This window comes from Phacochoerus africanus, chromosome 3 (genome assembly GCF_016906955.1).
Source record: "Phacochoerus africanus isolate WHEZ1 chromosome 3, ROS_Pafr_v1, whole genome shotgun sequence".
NCBI classification, from domain to species: domain Eukaryota; kingdom Metazoa; phylum Chordata; class Mammalia; order Artiodactyla; family Suidae; genus Phacochoerus; species Phacochoerus africanus.
This window is the reverse complement of record NC_062546.1, coordinates 6,042,999-6,062,364: the sequence shown is the minus strand read 5'-3', so window position 1 is coordinate 6,062,364 and position 19,366 is coordinate 6,042,999. Positions and strand designations below refer to the sequence as shown.

The 19,366-nt window shown below is 51.0% G+C and overlaps 2 protein-coding genes across 6 annotated transcripts in view; both read left to right on the top strand.

Moving 5' to 3' along the window:
* The window catches only part of RTF2 (replication termination factor 2), a 43,653-nt gene extending 29,684 nt beyond the window's left edge, over window positions 1-13,969 (top strand). Inside the window, exons 6-11 of one of the 5 annotated variants that reach the window (XM_047770809.1) lie at window positions 4,897-5,036; window positions 6,735-6,903; window positions 8,918-9,031; window positions 12,441-12,495; window positions 12,607-12,702; window positions 13,557-13,969. In XM_047770809.1, coding sequence (XP_047626765.1) covers window positions 4,897-5,036; window positions 6,735-6,903; window positions 8,918-9,031; window positions 12,441-12,495; window positions 12,607-12,702; window positions 13,557-13,735 — 753 coding nt within the window. In that variant the 3' untranslated portion in view covers window positions 13,736-13,969. Of the gene's footprint in view, window positions 1-4,896; window positions 5,037-6,731; window positions 6,904-8,917; window positions 9,032-12,440; window positions 12,496-12,606; window positions 12,703-13,556 lie in introns of all 5 variants that reach the window. The other 4 variants (XM_047770808.1, XM_047770807.1, XM_047770811.1 and 1 more) reach the window with 4 other exon arrangements.
* Window positions 13,970-16,742: 2,773 nt separating this feature from the next.
* Window positions 16,743-19,105, top strand: LOC125122461 (protein FAM209-like). The gene is made up of 2 exons (XM_047770812.1): window positions 16,743-17,521; window positions 18,753-19,105. Exons 1-2 carry the CDS (start codon window positions 17,273-17,275, stop codon window positions 19,014-19,016), a joined length of 513 nt encoding a protein of 170 aa, XP_047626768.1. The 5' UTR covers window positions 16,743-17,272; the 3' UTR covers window positions 19,017-19,105.
* The last annotated feature ends 261 nt before the right edge of the window (window positions 19,106-19,366 follow it).

The following is a 19,366-nucleotide window of genomic DNA, read 5'->3' as shown; positions in this document are numbered from 1 at the left end:
AAATGAAATGAAAAAGCTTTTAACTGCTTCTCTGTCAGGGATTTTGGTTGAAGGTAAACCATGTCCCCTAGTTTGTTACATTTTTCTCTGGCGTTTGACTTTAGTGTGGGAAGAGGGTTTGGGAGATTTTTTGGATTGTTGTCTTTTTTTTTTTTTTTTGGTCTTTTGTCTTTTGTCTTTTTAGGGCTGCACCTGAGGCACATGGAGGTTCCCAGGCTAGGGGTCGAATCAGAGCTACAGCTGTCAGCCCCAGCCACAGCCCCAGCAACGCCAGATCTGAGCCGTGTCTGCGACCTACACCACAGCTCACGGCCACACCGGATCCTTAACCCACTGAGCGAGGCCAGGGGTCGAACCCGAAACCTCACCGTTCCTAGTCAGAGTCATTTCCACTGCACCACGACGGGAACTCCATGGATGGTTGTCTTGATTGTTACTTTTAAGCTTATGGTCAAAGTAAAACCTTCTGGTCTCATCACAGAAATGTTAGCCCCCCTTCACTGACAAACTGCACCCCATGCAGAGCCCAGGGGATTGGATGTTTTCCGTAGTTTTAACAATTAAATGAAAATACATCCCGTGCATAGTCCATTGCCCTTCAGGGCAACACGTGGGCTAAGTGCTTTTCCTTTCCTCGCGTGTGTAGACAGGCGCAGGAGCTTAGTCGAGTGTTACTAGCCTGCTGCCCTTCTGCCTTTGGTTCTGTTAATCTGGTGTTCACCGTTGCCCAGTCGCATCTGCCTTTTGGCTCAAGTTCACTTTGAAATTTAGAAATAGGTGCATGCTAGCATGCCCCTTGTGTGAACCATGGTCACCGGCCTTGTTGCCATTGTTTTAACACAAGGCTTTTCAAGGGGGTCAGGACAGCCTTGTAAAGAAGGCTTTGGAGACACCACTGCTGTTGAATTGAAACAGTCCTTGCTGTTGCTTTAAGCTACATCTAGTGGAGAATAGGAAGATTCCCACAGGAATCAACTCTTTAGGGCCTGGCAGTTTTTCTTGTTTAAATTGTGCCGAATACCGTGTTTCAGCTTTGCAGACATTTTGTGGCCTCGGTTCTTAGTGAGTTGTTGTTGTTTTGTTTCTAAAATGTGAAATCAACTTTTGTAGTCATTATGAAAGTGTAGTTATTAAACATGTGACTTTGTATCACTAAGTTAATTTCCAGGAAATGTAAGTGGTATTTTCCAAGTGAGGGCAACACGCAGCCCATTAAAAAAAAGTATAGTCTGGAGTTCCCTTGTGGTGCAGTGGGTTAAGGACCCAGCGTCGTCAACTACACCAGCTTGAGTGGCTGCTGAGGCACAGGTTCAGTCTCTGACCTTGGAACTTCCATATGACTCGGTGTGTTCACAAAAAGAAAGTGATTTTGAAATCGAACTGATTTTGAACTATTTTTTTTTTTCCTCCGCAGAAAGTTGTATTTAAACTATTTTAAAGGCTTTAGAAAGAGTGGCAGTCACCCTTGTGTATCATGGAGCAGATACAGAAGCTCTTTTGTTCAGATCAGACCTTTTTTTTTTTTTTTTTTACATTCCAGTATTGTTTCTTTGTGTACTACTGAAATTACAAATGATTTCTAAAATCTCTAAAATTGTATGTGTGTAAGAATTTTTTAAGGGTTTTTTTCATGTACAGTCATTCCTTAAATTATCTTTCCTGGGCCTTAAGTGTTTTGATATTCCTTTAGTTTATTATATCTGCAGCCTTTAACGAATAGCATCATTAAAATATATATATACAGTGTCCAGTAGAATTAAAGAGCTTTCGAATGAGGAGTGATGTTTTGAAGATCGCACATTCAACTGACTGAAGATGTGGCGTCCAAGAGACTTCGTAGACTGTCTTTCTGTAGAAGTAATTACCAAAGCTGTGGCTGAGGGTGGTGGTAAATTTTTTTTCCTTTTTATGATGCTGGAAATCACAAAAGTTTCCAATTACAGTTTCAGAAGGAGATTATTTTGCCTTTTATGTTTTTTTCCAAGCGTAAAATATTCCCAAGGAGTTGTTGCAAAACACATTGCTCTCCTAGTTATTAGCGCTAGTGAGTATATTTTCTTCTTTCGCCTTCTGCAGGTTCCCCTCTCCCCATCCTCCCAACAAGCCCTAACAGCCAGAACCCAAAGTCAGCAACCTAGCTTTGGTATCAGGTATTACCAGCAGAACATGTAAGGCAGTCACCATTTCTCATGATGGGATTTAATTTGCTATAAAGACTTTTCAGGGGGATTGGCAGCATCCCAAATAAATTCATTCTTTTTGCTGCATATTTTATATGTATATTTTAAGGTAATTCCTTCCACTAACTAGGTAACAGGCATCTTTGAAGATAAACTTATAACATTTTGTTGCATGTTCTAGAATATTCCTGTTTTAGAGCATTAACAGCAGCTTAACTGGATTAAACAGTATCATCTTCATTTTCTGGACTGCAGATGGGGTGTGTAATAGTACCTGCCTCACAGGGACCCTGGGACAGGAGTGTGGGACCAGATTCACGAGAGTTCCGTGCTGCACTTGGCTGGGGGAGGGGAGGTGCTCGGTGCTCGCATGGGGTGGGGGCTTGTGCCCACCAGCCCCCAGAGTAGGGAGACCCTCAGGTCTTGGATGTCGGTTCTCTCTCCATTTCCTGTATGTTGGTCCAAAAAAATTCACCGTAGCTGCGGCAATGAATATTTTGTGTTATTTTTGACGTCTCTGGGCATAGAGTGGTGTCCAAAGCACCATATGAGTTAAGTTTTTCTTAAATTATTTGAGCTTTATGGTATTAGACTAGTTTTGAATTCAGAGTGTCCACCTGTCTAGTGAAGTACATGTCTTATTCCTAAAATGTGTGTGTGTGTCTTTAGCCACTTGGATGCAAAGGGGAAAACTACATTTTAGGATAGCTGCTCAAAACAATCACAACAAAGTAACGTTTTTATTATTGGCACAAAATGAGAATTGAGAGCTTGTCCATGTCCATGAGGCTCAGTCATTATTTCCCATGTGAGGAACGAATAAATGGCCGTCTTTAAAATTTAAAATTTAAAAATCAAGTTGGTCCCACCCTTGAAAATATTCCACTTGCATTTTCTTTGGCTTAAATAAAAAATGAGGACTCTTTTTGAGAGGACACTATGCCTGCTCCTTCTGCGTTTTAGAATATTACTGATACGACAGCCGTGGAGGAGGCCAAGAAAAACCGATGACAACAGTAATGATACCTGCTCAGCCTGGACCGTGCACGACCCCTGCGTAGTCAGTGAGGCTCTTACCCGAAGACGGTCCTCATGGTCCGGGGACGGAAAGCCTGGCGGGACCTCGCCCAGCCTGGCCGGTCTCGTCTCTCCCTGGCTTCTCTTGCGGCGGCTGCAGCTTAAGTCACATGAGCAGAGTTGCCTGGCAGGTTTTGTTACCCTTTCCTCCCTGGAGGATTTCACCGATTCTGACCTGGAGGTTGAAACCTAGACACTCTGGCCTCGCTGAGCATTTCTTTAGGACTGGATCACTGCCTTGCAGAATAAAACGAGGCAACAGCAGAACACAGCCGCCCACGTGAAGGGCGGTGCAGGGCAGTCCTCGAGTGGGGAAAGCGGGACGAGATCCCCGCTGCCACGGGTCAGATTCTTTACGTGCTTTTGAATATGGGAGGCCACGTTTGGTTCTCGGACCCCTTTTCATTAAAGGGGTAAAGAAGCGTCATTTAAAAATTCATTTGTTTCCTAAATGGCATTTGGAGCCGTCAGGTGCTGGCGGCATGGCTCTCCAGAGGGCCAGCTGATACCTACCCACATCCCTCCCTCCGCCAAGGGCACCTCTGCAGGTGGGAGGTGGCATCTCTGTGCTCCGCCGGGCCTCCCCCTCTCGTCACTCTCCACAGCCCCCCTCACTGGTCGAACACGCCCCCTTGCTTGCTGCTCCTCGCGTTAGGTTTACCCCAGAGGCATCTGGTGAGAATCCTGAGGCCGAGGGCCTCTCACCCCCTTGTATGACCTGAGCCGGGCTTCTAGTCAGAAGGGTCCAGCTTTTCTTCACCTGCCGTGGGCCACTCCAGATGCCTGTTGCTCTTTTGCAGAACAGGTGTCACTGTTGCCTTAGGAGGATTTCTTAACTGGACAGCTAGAGCCTCAGCTCTTGAAGCTTACTGGGGCTACAGCGGGCTGCACATGTGACCTATAGGCTTTTTATATAAAAACAGATTGTGCAGCCTTTCAGTGGGGGACCTTGTATGGTTTGTATGGAGATGTTCAGATTCTGGGGGTTGAGGGATTGATTTTATCCAGCAAGAGTCAAGACACGCAGGAAAGGTCCTTATATGTGTGGAAAGGCCACTCTGCCAGCTTGTGAAGTGTTGCTGCAACTCTGCCCCCCTGGTCCCTGAGTGCTTGGTTTTTTTGTTTGTTTGTTTGTTTTAAATTATTTATTATTATTTTTTTCCCACTGTACAGCAAGGGGGTCAGGTTATCCTTACATGTGTACATTACAATTACATTTTTCCCCCAGCCTTTCTTCTGTTGCAACATGAGTATCTAGAAAAAGGTTTTTTTGTTTTTTGCTTTTTAGGGCCACACCTGCGGCCTATGGAAGTTCCCAGGCTAGGAGTCGAACCAGAACTGCAGCAGCCGGCCTACACCACAGCCACACGGGAGCCGAGCCGTGTCCATGACCTACACCACAGCTCATGACAAGCCTAGATCCTAATTTAACCCACTGAGTGAGGCTAAGGATCGAAGCTGCATCCTCATGGATACTAGTCGGGCTCGTTACCACTGAGCCACAACAGGAATCTCCCTGAGTGCTTGTTTTAAATCATCCTGTGGGTGCCACCCAACTGGCCTGGCAGGTCCCTTCACAATGGCCTGTCCCTTGGGGGGACGATCGGTGCTGGATTTCACCTGTCCCTCACCTCCTTAGCCTGGAAGAAAGCAGTGGAAGAAATCACTGAGAAAAGGATGGGCGAGCTGCCCACAGGCACCTTTCTACTCCCACCGCTCTACGAAAATGCCGAATGAAACCAGCCGTGCTGGAGAAGCCGTGGTAATGAATGGGCAAAGGTTAGTAGGCTTACATTCATTTCTCATAAGTCATAAACACAGGAAACAGTCCCTCCGGTTATGACAGAGAATAACCGGAGTTCCCATCATGGCGCAGCGGAAATGAATCCGACTAGGAACCATGAGGTTGCGTGTTCGATCACTGGCCTCGCTCAGTGGGTTAAGGATCTGGCATTGTGAGCTGTGGTGTCGGTTGCAGACGCAGCTTGGATCCTGCGTTGCTGTGGCTCTGGCGTGGGCCGGCAGCTGTAGCTCCACTTAGACCCCTAGCCTGGGAACCTCCATATGTCAAGGGAACGACCCTAAACAAAAAAAGGGGGAGGGGGGAGAAAGAATAACCAAGTCTCAGAAGTGGCGTTTTTGAGTCAGAGATGCATGGAATTGGTTGTTCATCACAATTATTATTTGTAAAAACAAAGATTGAGAAACCCTATTTCATTTGTTTGTGATAGAAATATGCAGATATGGTAGCATATGACCCTCAATTTTGTTCCCTTCAGCACTTTCCCACTTTTTTTTTCATTTTTTTATATTAACATCCAGAGGTCATGTACAACTTCTAGTCTGCCTTTTTTTAAACGTATGATAAGCATTTTTTTGTTGTTGTCAAAAACTCTAAAATAACTATGTACTCTTTCATTTAAGGAATATATTATGATTTTTTTTAGCCATTTCCCCCATTTTTTGGACATATAAGATACAAGTGATAAAAGGAAGCAAAACTGAAAATAAATATATGCTTTCAACCATAGAGTGACAGTACACAGAGAACCCTGCATTGGCAGGAAACTACAAGCAAAGGGACAGGTCCGTCCCTTTGGACCAGCTGTGTCTTTGCAGCAGCCCTGCCCACCCTCCCCACCCCCCCACCGGCCAGAGTGACCCTCTGCCCTTTAGCCCACGGAGAAGAGCCCCAGTCAGGCAACTGGCATCGTGCAGAAATCTGCTTCCTGTCCTGGTTTCACTTTCATTCACGAGTGAGCCACCCAACCCAAGGTCCGAGGGCCAGCAGAAGCCTGCCATGGTCGGGCGTGAACCAAGGACAGGGACGGGGCCTGTAGCCAGCAGGAGGGCCATGTGCTCGGTCTCCAGGGGCGGCCTGCTCAGGTCCAGGCAATTGAGGCCCTGAGGGGGTGGCTTTGATATCAGTGGATCTTTTGAATTTTGGAGACAGTGATATTTAATGTGTGAGGTTCCTGATTTTTGTGTTCTTGGCAACTAATTCAACTTTAGACATACAAGTCTGGGTGTTATCTTGTGGTGGAGCGGGTTGGGAATCCATTGTTGTCACTGCAGCGCCTCAGGTCACTGCTGTGGCGTGGGCTCCATCCCTGGCCCAGAATCTTCCATATTCCTCGGGTGCAGCCAAAAAAGTAAAAGGAAGTACACCTCTTCAAGTAGCACACCACGGCTGTGCCAGGACGGGGCCAGAGCCGTCAGCAGACGGTGAACGAGCTGTGTGGGGGGGAAACTGATGCCTGCGGACACCTTGGGCTTTGGGGGGGACAGCGGGGAGGAATGGCGGAAAGAGCCCAGCAAGCCCTTGGCAATGAGAGCAAACGTGTGACTCCCTTCAGCCTCTGGGTGTTGCACTCAGGAGGGACCTTGACGCCAGAGCCCCGGCCCCAAGCCCCACCAGGCTTTATCTACCATCTGATTCAGTGCCTGCAGCATCTTTTTCTTTCTCTCTCCGAGGAGGACACCCCGAGGCTCTGCGCAGATCTCCGCAGCCAGGGCTTGGGGCAGGCAGTCCCTGCAGAGGGGCCGTCCCTGCTCCCCTCGGCCTCCCTGCGGTGATGCCCCCCGAACAAGCACCTGTTCTTCAGAGGCAGCCCTGGCCAGACCGGACGCCCCTTTCCTTTTTCCGGTAACTCCTCTCTGTGGCGCCGACCTCAGGATCTCTGGTCAGAGGAGGGGCTTTTCAATCATGAAAATTTACCAGACCCACTGGAAAACGAGCCGACTTTGACCTGAAGCTGCGGGTTTCGGCCCTGGCACCGCAGTGCTGGACACAGGACGTAACCCCGCTAAGGCAGCCGCCGGGGAGAGTCAGCGGATGGTGGCTGTGTTTCAGGAGGGGCTGGGAAAGCTTCGCAGCTTTTAGGAAAAAGAGCGCTTCCATGTCTTGTGTGGAGAAGATTTTCTTTCAAGGAGATCCTGGGCACAGTGGGTCTCTTACTGTTACTGTTCTGGGCAGAGTAGGACTCACTGGGCTCGGCCTGTAGCCGTACTCACGGCCCAGGTTCGTGCCGACAATGCTTGGGGATGTGCTGCCATCCGACGGTGAGGGACGGAGACCCGGCAGAGCCTGGAGAAGTCTGCGAGAGGCTTCCTGTGCTTTCTCCCGTCCAAGCTTCTCCCAGCAAGGAAGACGCTGTGGTGTTTACCATCAGCCCTTTGTAGCGGGGAGTGGGGGCCGGTCCGGGATACCAGATCCCCAGCTGCTCAAGTCCCTTGTATAAAATGGTGTGGCGCTGGCTTATAGCCTGCATCTTCCCGCGTACTTTCATCATCTTTAAATACCTCGTGTGATGCAAGTGCTGTGTACATAGTTAAATACAGTGTAAATGTTGTGTAAACAGTTGCCACACATGTGTACTCAAGGCAACTGTTTACATGATATTCATGTTTGATTTTTGGAACTTTCTAGAAATTTTTTCCCATATATTTTCTATGTGAAGTTGGTTGAATCCAAGGATGCGGAACTCAGGTATGCAGGGTAGGTGATATTTCTGCCCAGGGAAGCTAGTTAGAGACATGGTGCTGAGAGATACCTTGGCCCTCCGTCTGTGTTGACACCCGTCGCTCTGCTCCAGGAAAGTGCGGAACTACAGCAGTAGCTGCTGATGGCTGAGGGGTCAGGGCCCAGTCCTGTGCTAGTTCCCTACGGTGTAGCCTTAATTCTCTCCTCCATCCCATCATGTTGGGAGTTCAGTTTATTCCCCACTTAACAGATGCGGCAGCTGAGGCCGAGGTCTAGGCAGTGGGACTCTGGAGAACCCACAGCAAGAACACACACCGGCTCCCCAGGCTGCCCCTGAAAATGCAGATCCCTTGTGGGAGTGACAGTTGTAGCTGCAGCCAGGAGAGGGCTGCAGTGCAGGCTGTGCCTCCAGATGGGTCCTTCTGCTCCTGCCGGGAGGGAGCCCATTCACCCTGATGGACCAACTGCCTGAACTCTAGAACAGTGGTTCTCAAAGCCTGGTTCCCCCACAGGCAGCATCTGCCTGACCTGGGAAAACATTAGAATTGCAAATTATCGGGTCCCCCCCTAGAACTCCTGAATCAGAAATGGGGGGGGGGGTCCCAGCGACTCCCCAGGAGGTTCTGATGGAAGGTCAAGTTCGCCAAGCTCTCTGTCTGGAATGTGAGATCCCCTGGGCTTCTTCCCTTTTCACCGTGGCTCTGCTGTGTGTGAGTCTCGCAGGCTCCTATTAAATCCGTCATCTTGAGATGAACCAGCAATAGGTGCTCGGTGAGAATTGCTCATCACTCCTTAAACAAATGTTTCCTAAATGTCCACCAGGTGCTTGGGTCTCTGCATGGGGCCCCTGCTTCTGAGCACCTAGAGGTCGGGTCCACTGGGGAGACCTGTGAGCAAAGAAGCCCAACACAATTAGGAAATGGGAGGAATACTCCAGAAATTCAAGTTCCCAGACCCCAGCTGGGACCAGTCTTCAGGCAGACCTGCTGTGCTAACCGTATCCAGAAACGTCCCCAAGCAGGACGTGGGCTCCAAAGCTGGCCAGGCCAAGGTGCAGGCAGGAAAACAGGCATTTCCTGAGGGCTTGAGCAGCAGGGCTCGGGCCAGGAGGGAGGGTCTGAGGGCCGTCTCGCTCCACGTGGTGACAGTTCCGTCTTCCCGCTTTTGCTCTCCCCAGTGCGGGGCCGCCTTCCAGGAGGACGATGTCATCGTGCTCAACGGCACCAAGGAGGATGTGGAGATGCTGCAGACGAGGATGGAGGAGCGGCGGCTGCGAGCCAAGCTGGGGAAGGTACCGGAGCCCTGGGGTCCCTCACCTTCTCGAGCTTGGGTGAGAGTAAAGTCTTCAGGTGCTGCCCAGCCGCAGCCCCTGCTCAAAGGCCAACCACCCACCTGCCGCCTCGGGGTCTGCAGCGACTGGGGCCGTTTTTATGACCCAGAAGGGCCTGGGCTTTGGAGCGTTTCCTGGGCTCGGGCGCACCCAGGCCGCGCTGTGGTTCCGCTCTGGCTGCGCTCAGCTTCCCCTTCCATGAGGGAGAGGGTAGCACCACCTGCCGGGACTGTCCTGGGGAGGGCAGACAAGACCCTGCTCAGGGTGCAGCCGAGGGCAAGGGGGCCTTCTTTGAGGTGGTCGAGGGCGCTGGTGTTAGGAGAGTCACGCTTGGTGCTCCTAGCTGTAAAGCAAGCAAGGGGAAAGTCACCCCAAGACCCCACCCCCAGCACATCTGAAGAGCTCACGCTGCCCGGGTTCGAATGTCCCCGAGTCACCCAAAGAGCTGGCTGGGGCCGGGGGCCTGCAGTTCCTGTCTGCTCCCGGGCATGCAGGTGTGGCCCCCCCACCACACACACCTCCAGCACTTCTTGTGGCGAGGAGCTCAGCCCCCACCGTGGGAGCCACTTCCTTGCCTTCCTGAGCCTCCCATGGGCGCCGGCCTCGAGCGGTGCCGGGGCTCCAGGAAGGGAGGGCAGCGACGGGCACTGACGTGGCAGCCCACGCTCTGGGTGTGTGGGGCGAAGGCTTTGTTTTGTGCCCTGGGTTTAGAGTCAGATTCCATGAGCCGTGGCGTCATACTGAATGAGCTCATGGAACAAGCAGGCTCAAAACAAGTGATCGGCTAGAAAGTCATTCAGTGTGCCATTGATTCTGGATCCAGCAGTCAGTTTTGTTATTCTTGAGTATTTACAGGTGATGGTGCTAGTACTTTTTCATTCTTTAAAAAAGAAAATTTAGGAGTTCCCGTCGTGATGCAGCAGAAATGAATCTGAATAGGAACCACGAGGTTGTGGATTCAATCCTTGGCCTCACTCAGTGGGTTCAGGATCCGGCATTGCCGTGAGCTGTGGTGTAGGTCACAGATGCAGCTCGGATCTGGTGTTGCTGTGGCTCTGGTGTAGGCCAGCGGCTATAGCTTCCATTCAACCCCTGGCCTGGGAATCTCCATATGCCGCAGGTGCAGCCCTAAAAAGCAAAAAAAAAAAAAAAAAATTAGGTTCAGGGTATGTGTGGGAGAAATGTCATGTCATCACAAGGAAGACAAAAGAATGCTTAAAATAGTAGAAAATGAACTTCAGTATCCTGAGGACATAAAATTGGGGGGGGGGAAATAGCCTGCCTATTTTTATGTTCCAGGTGTGCATTTACCAGTGATGTCATAATTGAAGATTTTTCAGATTTTTTTGGAAAATTGCAATAGAGGAAAGGGCAGGACCATGGTATCTTGGAATAACACATACTTGATGGCACGAGGCTTGAAAAGGCTGCTGCTCGAGAATGCGCTCTAACTCTGTTGACAGTGTTCTTACTACGTACGGGTCCAGAATCCTCAGAGCCAAACCATTTGCACGTCCTCCTTTTATCATTTTGCTCAGGTCGAAAATAAATAATGTGTGCGCACGGTTCTGTATGTACTACCGGACTGGGGCCCAAACCTTGGGATCAAATGCCAGTAGACGCGTTCTGCCAAAGCCGTTTTATACGAGGTCGTTAACGGCGTTCCTGAGAAATAGTGCAAGGGCCGTCTGTCATGTAAAGGGTGAGTTGAGGTGTAGAAGCGAATGGGTAGAAGTGCCTTCATCCTAAGTTGGTTTTTTCCGTTACTGCCATCTCTTTACTATAAGAGCAGAAAAAAAGTTTGAGATATTTTTGACAAAGGACAATTGCCAAAAAGGATCTGCTTGTTTTTCGTTGCTCCCATTGATCAAATCCCGTTTTTAAAAAGCACCAGAGGGAAAGGCTGTATTGTAGAGGAAGCTCCTGGACACGCTGGCGTGGTCGGTACCGTTCCCACCCTACGGAGTTGTCTGCTCTGTCCCGGGCTTCCTGCCAGGTTGTTCAAAGCCCAGTGGAACTAACATGTCCCTCTCGGCAGAATCCTCACCAAGCTTCTGGGCGCAGCTCTTGGCTACTGCTTCCAGGAAACAAAAATATTTCCCAAATATACCCGCAGCTGGAAACGGGACACAGCATCTCCCCTCTAGCTCCTTATTGCTCGTGCTTTTCATTCAGATGACCTCGCTGTGATCGGGGGGGCTGAGGAAGGGGCCGTTTGCCATATTTTCTTGCAGGACGAGGTATTACGCTCAGAGGTTTGAGTGCCTGTCTTGCGTGTGTGAGATGAACGGGACGCTTTGGTGTTCTGTACCACGTTACAAAGCATATTGCACGTGTGTGTTACACATCCCAGGCCTCTGCCTGGGAAAGGTCTTGATGTTTTCTAGTGACAGGAGCCTTCGGAAACGATGAGGCTGCGTATCCTTAGCGCCACCTTTTGCACACATAGGAAAATGGCAATAAAGTAAACTCTGCGTGAACCTGGTCTGTTGTCCTTGCCGCGTTTGAATCCGTGTAACACAGCTGTGTGGCTTTAGAATGGTTACGTTCATTTCTTAAATTTTGGCTGACCGCTATAACCATTATGAGCAACAGAATTCTAAGAGAAGTAGTCCAGAGTTGAGGAGAATTGGCTGAGAGTTCTTAGTACAGGCGTCAGGTCCTTACAGTCAAGCAAACAAAGGTCGAAGCAGACAACTTTGAAGAAGTCTCCCTGGAGTGGGTAAGATTTAGTACATGTTTATTCTGGCTGGACTTTATGTTTCTGTTTTGTTTTTTCTGGTGGTGGTTTTTTTTTTTGTTTGTTTTTTGCCACACCCTGGGGCATGTGGAAGTTTCTAGGCCAGGAATTGAATCCAAGCCTCAGCTGCAGCCTACACCACACCTAGGGCAATGACGGATCCTTAACTGACTGTACCAGGCCAGGGATCAAACCCGTGCCTCATCAGTGATCCGAGCTGCTGCAGAGACAACACTGGGTCCTTAACCTACTGCACCACAGTGGGAACTCCCTGGCTGGTCTTTATGTTATTTGTCATTGAACTGCTCTTTTGTGCGCAGTAGCCACCATTCCCACTGGCTGTTATCATGGAAATCGTCGTCTTTGTTTGGATTTTTGAGAATATGGGTTCTGGAGTGTAACTACACAGCTGAGCAGGTCTCTCCAGATACACATGATGTGAGGGAGGAGGGGAGCACGTGGGAAGGACCAGGGCTTAGGACTGGCGCCTATCGGAGTCTTCTTCAGAGTGAGCCCCGCCCCGAGTGAACCATGAGACTCTCTCATTGGGCCCCCAGGACGGCGGGAGCCACAGCAACACCAAAATCAGTGAATCCAAGCACGTATCCTCCCTCCTCTTTCTTTTCACAGAAAACAAAGAAACCCAAGGCAGCAGAGTCTGTCTCAAAATCAGACGTCAGTGAAGGTAAGACACTGAAAGAAGTCCTTAGTTTAGCCAAATAAAGGCCACAGGCCTGTTTGCCAAATAAGGTCCTGAATTTGTTTTGTTTTGCTTATTACTTTGTTGCTTTTGCAGAAGCCCCAGGACCATCAAAAATGAAGGCAGGGAAGCCTGAAGAAACCAGCCTTGATTCTCGAGAGAAGAAAACCAGCTCGGCTCCCAGAAGTGCAGGTGCGTCCTCCTGAGACAGCAGTGGGCCGCCTAGAAGGGGGGACACGTGGGTGGTTGTGTCAGTTTCGTTGGAGGGAGTTTGAAAACTCAAGCTCGTCCCAGTTGCGTCTCTAAATCGTTCACTGGGTTCTCTTGTCAACTCTCTAAGAAGCAGTTGACACACCTTAGAGCAGGAGCCCTGTCCTGGCTGAAGGGGTGTGGGCGCAAACACCAGCTGTCACGTGGCATCTACACCTGGTGCCAGGCTAACAAGGGGCGCAGAGACCGGCTCAGATGTGCCACTGACGCTGGTCGTGGACTCAGGGCAGTGGGCGCAGCAGCCCCGTCCCTCTCTGCTGGGGCTTTATGTCACCACATGTAGCCTCAGGGCCCACCTGTCCTGCACCTGCCCCTCGACCAGGAGCCGTTGCCAGATAGTCCAGAGTTGAATGCACTTCTCCCAAACACACTCTCTTTACAAGGAGAATAGTGTTTATTTCACAAAGAAGAAAAGCGCGATTCATCAGGTGAAGGAACACGTAGTCTTGTGTTGCAAACGCAGGGTTCATGGGTTCCGGTCCTGCACGCGTGAGCCGCCTGGTCCCCTGGCCTCGGGATCTGGCGTACGTCATTCACGGAGCTGGGCCGAGAACACAGCAAGTAGTGATGAGTGTGATTTTAAATGGCAGACTCAGATGTAGCGGCTTCGTGTGTTTTTAGGCCTTGGTGATGGAGGCGGTGCATTTCAGCATTCGTCCCTAGGGAGCAGGAGGGCAGTTCCCGCCTGGGACTCGAGAATGCTCGTCCCTTGTTTTGAGCACGTGGTGTTTGGAATGCTCTGTGGTCCCGACCTTAAGGGCTTTGCATTTTTCCAGCAGCACATGGGAGCTCTTCTGGAAAAGTCGGGAAGCCTCTGTGTGGAGCCCCAAAGAGGTCCATCGCGGACAGCGGAGAGTCGGAAGCTTACAAGTCCCTTTTCACGACCCACAGCTCCGCCAAGCGCTCCAAGGAGGAGTCGGCCCACTGGGTCACCCACACGTCCTACTGCTTCTGAAGCCCGCCCGCCGCCCCCAAGCCCTGTGCTGGCGGCTCTGTCTGCTCGGTTGCAGAGTCACGCCCCCTAAAGCTTGGAGCCGGCGGGGACTCGGGGACCTGTAGGCCCCTGCCCTCGCCTCCCTGGGGCCCGTGCTCGCCTCCGCCTGCCGGGCACTTGGGCCTTCCCACGGCCCCGAGAGCGTGTTGGCTGCACTGTTTGTGCTTAAAGTAATTAAAGATTCCAGATTCCTCATGGGTGTGTGGTCAGCTCATTTTGATGAAAACGCTCATGGTTTTGCTGCCAGCGGTTAATTAATGAAATAAGCCGGGTGAAACTGAACTTGAGAAAGGACGGTTTCGAGTGCCTCCTGCCTGCAGGGCTGTGGGCGGCACGGCTGCGCCAGAGCAGAGCCACTGGGTCAGTTGAGTGCTTGGGAGTTTCTTGCTTCATGGCTTTTTTTTTTTTTGTCTTTTTTTTGTCTCGTTGTTGTTGTTGTTGCTATTTCTTGGGCCGCTCCCGCGGCATATGGAGGTTCCCAGGCCAGGGGTGGAATCGGAGCTGTAGCCACCGGCCTACGCCAGAGCCACAGCAACGCGGGATCCGAGCCGCGTCTGCAACCTACCCCACAGCTCACGGCAACGCCGGATCCTTAACCCACTGAGCAAGGGCAGGGACCGAACCCGCCACCTCATGGTTCCTAGTCGGATTCGTTAACCACTGCGCCACGACGGGAACTCCTGCTTTATGGCTTTGATGGCAGAGGAGATTTAGTTGGGCATCTGAGGATTTGGTACAAAAATAAAGTCGGTCTAAAGTCTCCTTTTTCTCTCATCTCTGTATTTGTCTTTCTTCCACTAACACTTGAGTAAGAAAATTGCTGCCGTTGTATTTCTGGCATAGCGATTCCACGGCAGCATGTTTGTTCCACTCTCTCAGCAGAAGATTCTAAAAGGGGAACTGCTCATGAAATTGGTGTGTTTTATCATAAAGTGCGTCGAAGTCAGTTATGAACGAAACTTTGAGACTGTATTAAGAATCAGGACTATCAGAGTTCCCGTCGTGGCCCAGCGGTTAATAGACCTGACTAGCATCCACGAGGACACGGATTCGATCCCTGGCCTCCCTTGGTGGGTTGAGGATCCGGTGTTGCCATGAGCTGTGGTGAAGATTGCAAACACGGCTCAGATCCTGCGTTGCTGTGGTTGTGGTGTAGGCCGGCATCTATAGCTCCGATTCGACCCCTAGCCTGGGAATCTCCATGCGCCGTGGGTGTGGCCCTAAAGAGACAAAAAGACAAAAAAAAGAATCAGGAATATCTAGGTCTCAACACTGCTTGCTGGAGACAGTTGTGTTATTGAGATGCTTCTTTATACCATATCCAGGGCACTGGTTTCCATAAAAACAGGAGAAGGCGCTGGAGAAGGAAGGTCTGAGGAGGGGGCGGAAAGCCGAGCCCCCCCACCCCACCCCCCCACCATGTCCTTGGCATCAACAGGGTGGGACGGTGGCCCAAGGACGTGTCCACAATGTGAATATAGAGGCATTTTAATCTGTTGTGGACTTTTCCAGAACAAACCTGCAAATGACCTCTTTTCTTTCCCGGAGGGCCATTTATATACAGATAAGAACAGTTACAAGAGCAGTGCCTATTTCCTAGGGAGTTCCTGTCGTGGCTCAGCGGTTAATGAATCCGACTAGGAACCATGAGGTTGCGGGTTCGGTCCCTGGCCTTGCTCAGTGGGTTAAGGATCCGGCGTTGTCCTGAGCTGTTGTGTAGGTTGCAGATGCGGCTCAGATCCCGCGTTGCTGTGGCTGTGGTGTAGGCCGGTGGCTACAGCTCTGATGAGACCCCTAGCCTGCGAACCTCCATATGCCGGGGGAGCAGCCCAAGAAAAGACAAAAAAAAAAAAAAGCAGTGCCTATTTCCTAACCAATGCATTGGTCTTGCCCCCTGAAAGCCGGGCTTGGGTGTTCTCCGGCAGGGAGCCCCCCAAGCGGCAGGAGCGTGTGCACGCGCAGTCCGCGGCCCAGCCCAGCTCCCCGCACTGCCCTCCTGGCTCCCGTCCTCTCACAGGGCTTCGTCGTCGCTCAGCAGGGTCAGAGGCCCAGGGAAGGCACCCGCGGACCTGTGGTGACGCCCAGCAGAACGTTTCCTCCCTGGGGAGCAAGCGTGTCTCGGATGACCCAGGACAAGGACAAGCCTTGTGTTCCATTAGTTGGGACTTTTTTGGGTTTCATGTCATTTTTAGGAACTGATGGTTTCAGATGCACCGGCCAGCCCGCCCTGTCTTGTTCCCGGCCCTGGCCTCAGGTGTCACACAGGCTGTGTCCTTCACACCTGCCTACCTGTCAGCCCTTCCCCGTCTGTGTCACCCTCCCTGCTCCTCCCCACGTGTCTTTTTCAGGAAAGCCCTTCCTGCCTAAACCAGCCTGGAGCTGCCCCCTGGGTCTAATGAAATAAATAAGCTCTAATGAAATAAATGCTCTCAATGAACCCAGGCGAGCACACTCAGTAAGGTCAACAAGTGCAAGCGTGGGGCCATGGGGAGTGACCAGGGCCGAGGACAGATCCTGGCCACCTGCAGGGCCCCGGTGTGATCAGACCTGCCCTACTGGGAAAGGAAGCCAGAAATCCGGCCTTTTAAAAACAAAGCCCACTTACGATGGAGCATGATATTGTGAGAAAAAAGAATGTGTATATGTATGTGTAACCGGGTCACCATGCTGTACAGTAGAAAAGAAAAAAAAATCATTGGGAGTTCCCATCGTGGCGCAGTGGTAAACACATCCGACTAGGAGCCATGAGGTTGCGAGTTCAATCCCTGGCCTTGCTCAGTGGGTTAAGGATCCGGCGTTGCTGTGAGCTGTGGTGTGGGTTGCAGATGCGGCTCGGATCCCGAGTTGCTGTGGCTCTGGCGTAGGCCGGTGGCTACAGCTCCGATTCAACCCCTAGCCTGGGAACCTCCATATGCCGCGTGAGCGGCCCTAGAAAAGGCAAAAAGACAAAAAAAAACAAAAACAAAAACAAAAATTGTATTGGGGAAATAACAATTTAAAGAAAAAATCAAAGCCCCACCCCACATTTCAATATTAGCAAATAATTATTATTAGAACATTGAAGAACAACGACACACATCAGTGGCTCTGAGTTGGTAGCCCCCTGTTTAACATCTTGCGCGCTCGGCGCTCAGCTCCACGCGGGCACGCGCCTTGCCTGCCCCGCTCACAACCAACAAACAAAAACAAATAGCTGATGGGCTCTCAGTAGAGTTGCAGGGTCAGAAAGAATGTGCTGGCAAGGAGATGGCGGCCCACCCGTCCCCCACCTCTTGGTTACCGCCTGCCACCAGTGTCACCATGTCCCTTTAAGCCCTACTCCCAGGCTACCCTGTGGGCCTCCTTATCCTGTACCCTGAGGTCATCACAATGGGCTGAGCTGCTGCTGGCTCAGGGCCTCTGTGACATCACCAACGGCCCAGCCCTAGGTCCCCAGTCTCCCAGGTGCAGGGCAGACAAACCCACCATGAGCCACTTCCTCCCCCATCTCTGCTCATCATGCGGTCGCTGAAATGGTTCTTGTTCTTGCCTCTGTGCCTCTCCTGTGGCTACGCCTTTATGTTTTCTTCTCTGAGAGATAAAGCCAAAGAACCCCAGGGAAAGGTGCCTTGCGGAGGGCACTTCCGGATTCGGCAGAATCTGCCAGAGCGTGCCCAAGGCTGGCTTGGGAGCAAGTGGCTCTGGCTTGTTTTTGTTATTGTGCTGTACATGATGCTGAAGTTTCGAGGAGATAGTGAGAAGAGTAAGGTAAGAGCAGCCCTGCTTTTCATACCACCCTGATCCCATCTCAGAAATCTCAGGCTCAGAGAAACCGGTGTTCTAGTCGTTACGGGCAGGACCGTTAAATAGAAGAAATTGGGATTCAGAGAAGCCACGTCCTGGTCCCGAGAAGCGTGGGCTCATTCATTTCCCCGTGTGTCCTGAGCAGAGACCACAGACCTTAACCCCCAGAGGGTGGGACTGATGGTTGAGGGCCACCTCTGTTTATTGGGTGAATAAAACCTTGGATCGATATTGAATCTATTACATCAGTTTCTCGCGTTGAGTACAGATTCAAGAACCTGGCGTGTTTCAAGACACAATTATGTAGAGTCAGGTTCGCTGCCCCTGACTGGTTAATGGCCTGCCTTATTTACAAGTTGTCCAACTGAAGGGAACAGCAGCGTTATCCCTGGTAAAGGAAGACACCTGTCGTAAAGGGACAGAGGTGTAAAGAGGTAACAGCTGGTCCGTAAAGTGGCAGAACAACCTTGAGAAGGGGAAGGGTAGAGAAGTATGGCGGCCCGGTCACTCCCAGACAGACCCAGCCCTTCCGGACACTGTGTCCAAACCGATGGAGCAGGGCTTGGCTCACCCTTCCCGTAAAAGGCGAGAAAGTCGGAGTTTCCGTCGTGGCGCAGTGGTTAACGAATCCGACTAGGAACCATGAGGTTGTGGGTTCGGTCCCTGGCCTTGCTCAGTGGGTTAAGGATCCAGCGTTGCCGTGAGCTGTGGTGTAGGTTGCAGACGCGGCTCGGATCCCGCGTTGCTGTGGCTCTGGCTTGGGCCGGTGGCTACAGCTCCGATTCAACCCCTGGCCTGGGAACCTCCATATGCCGAGGGAGCGGCCCAAGAAATAGCAACAACAACAACAACAAAGACAAAAAAATTAAAAAAAATTAAATTAAATTAAATTAAAAAAAAGGCGAGAAAGTCGCTATTTTCAGCTTTGCGGCCCATACAGGTGTTGGATGCGAGCATCCAGCTCTGCCATTGGAGCCTGAGTGCAGCCATGGAGCGTGTACAGATGAGTGCACCTGGCTGTGTCCCAATAAAACTTTATTTGCAAACACAGCCAGATCGGGCCACCGTTGGCCAGTCCCGGGGCTCGATCAGTGCTGGAGCCCGCTTCTCCGAGGTGAGCCCACCTCCCCCAGAATCCTGCCAGGACCAGTGAGCATCAACGGTATGGTTCACCCCACATCTCTTCTCTTGACAGGAGCAAAATCCTGGTGGCCTTCGAAGCTGTTCGTTTCGCTCTCCCGTCAGGAAAAATCAAAATACCGCCCCCAGCAAAGACTATGCATTCAGTACCTTAACCCAGCTCGAGATGGACCTGGTGAAGTTCGTGTCCAAGGTGCGGAATCTGAAGGTCGCCATGGCAACCGGCGGTCACCTCAAGCTGCAGCACTTAGAGGCGCCTGCAAACCCGCACAACAACATCACCATCTACGAGATATGGGGCGAAGAAGACTCCGAGTGAGTGGATTCGTGTGTCCGTAGGAGAGAGTTGAGTGTTGCCAAACCGTATGCAAACCAATAAAACTATTCTGAAGAAAAAGAATTCTCGAATTTGGGACATGTTTCCTTTCTCTATTTTTAAACTTGAAAAAAAATGTGAGAGCCGTGGCCGTAACACGTGTCCTTTCCTTTTTTGGCTGTCTCGTGTCCTCTAGAGCGGAGGGGTGGTGAGACGTGCATGGGTGGAACTAGAAGCATAGGGGCACACCCTTGGCCACCGTGCCGTGGTCCTTGCGGAGTAAGGCTTGGGAAATTTGGGGTGGGATGCTGATACGATTTTCATACTAGCTATCTTTAGCGTAGCTATGGGTG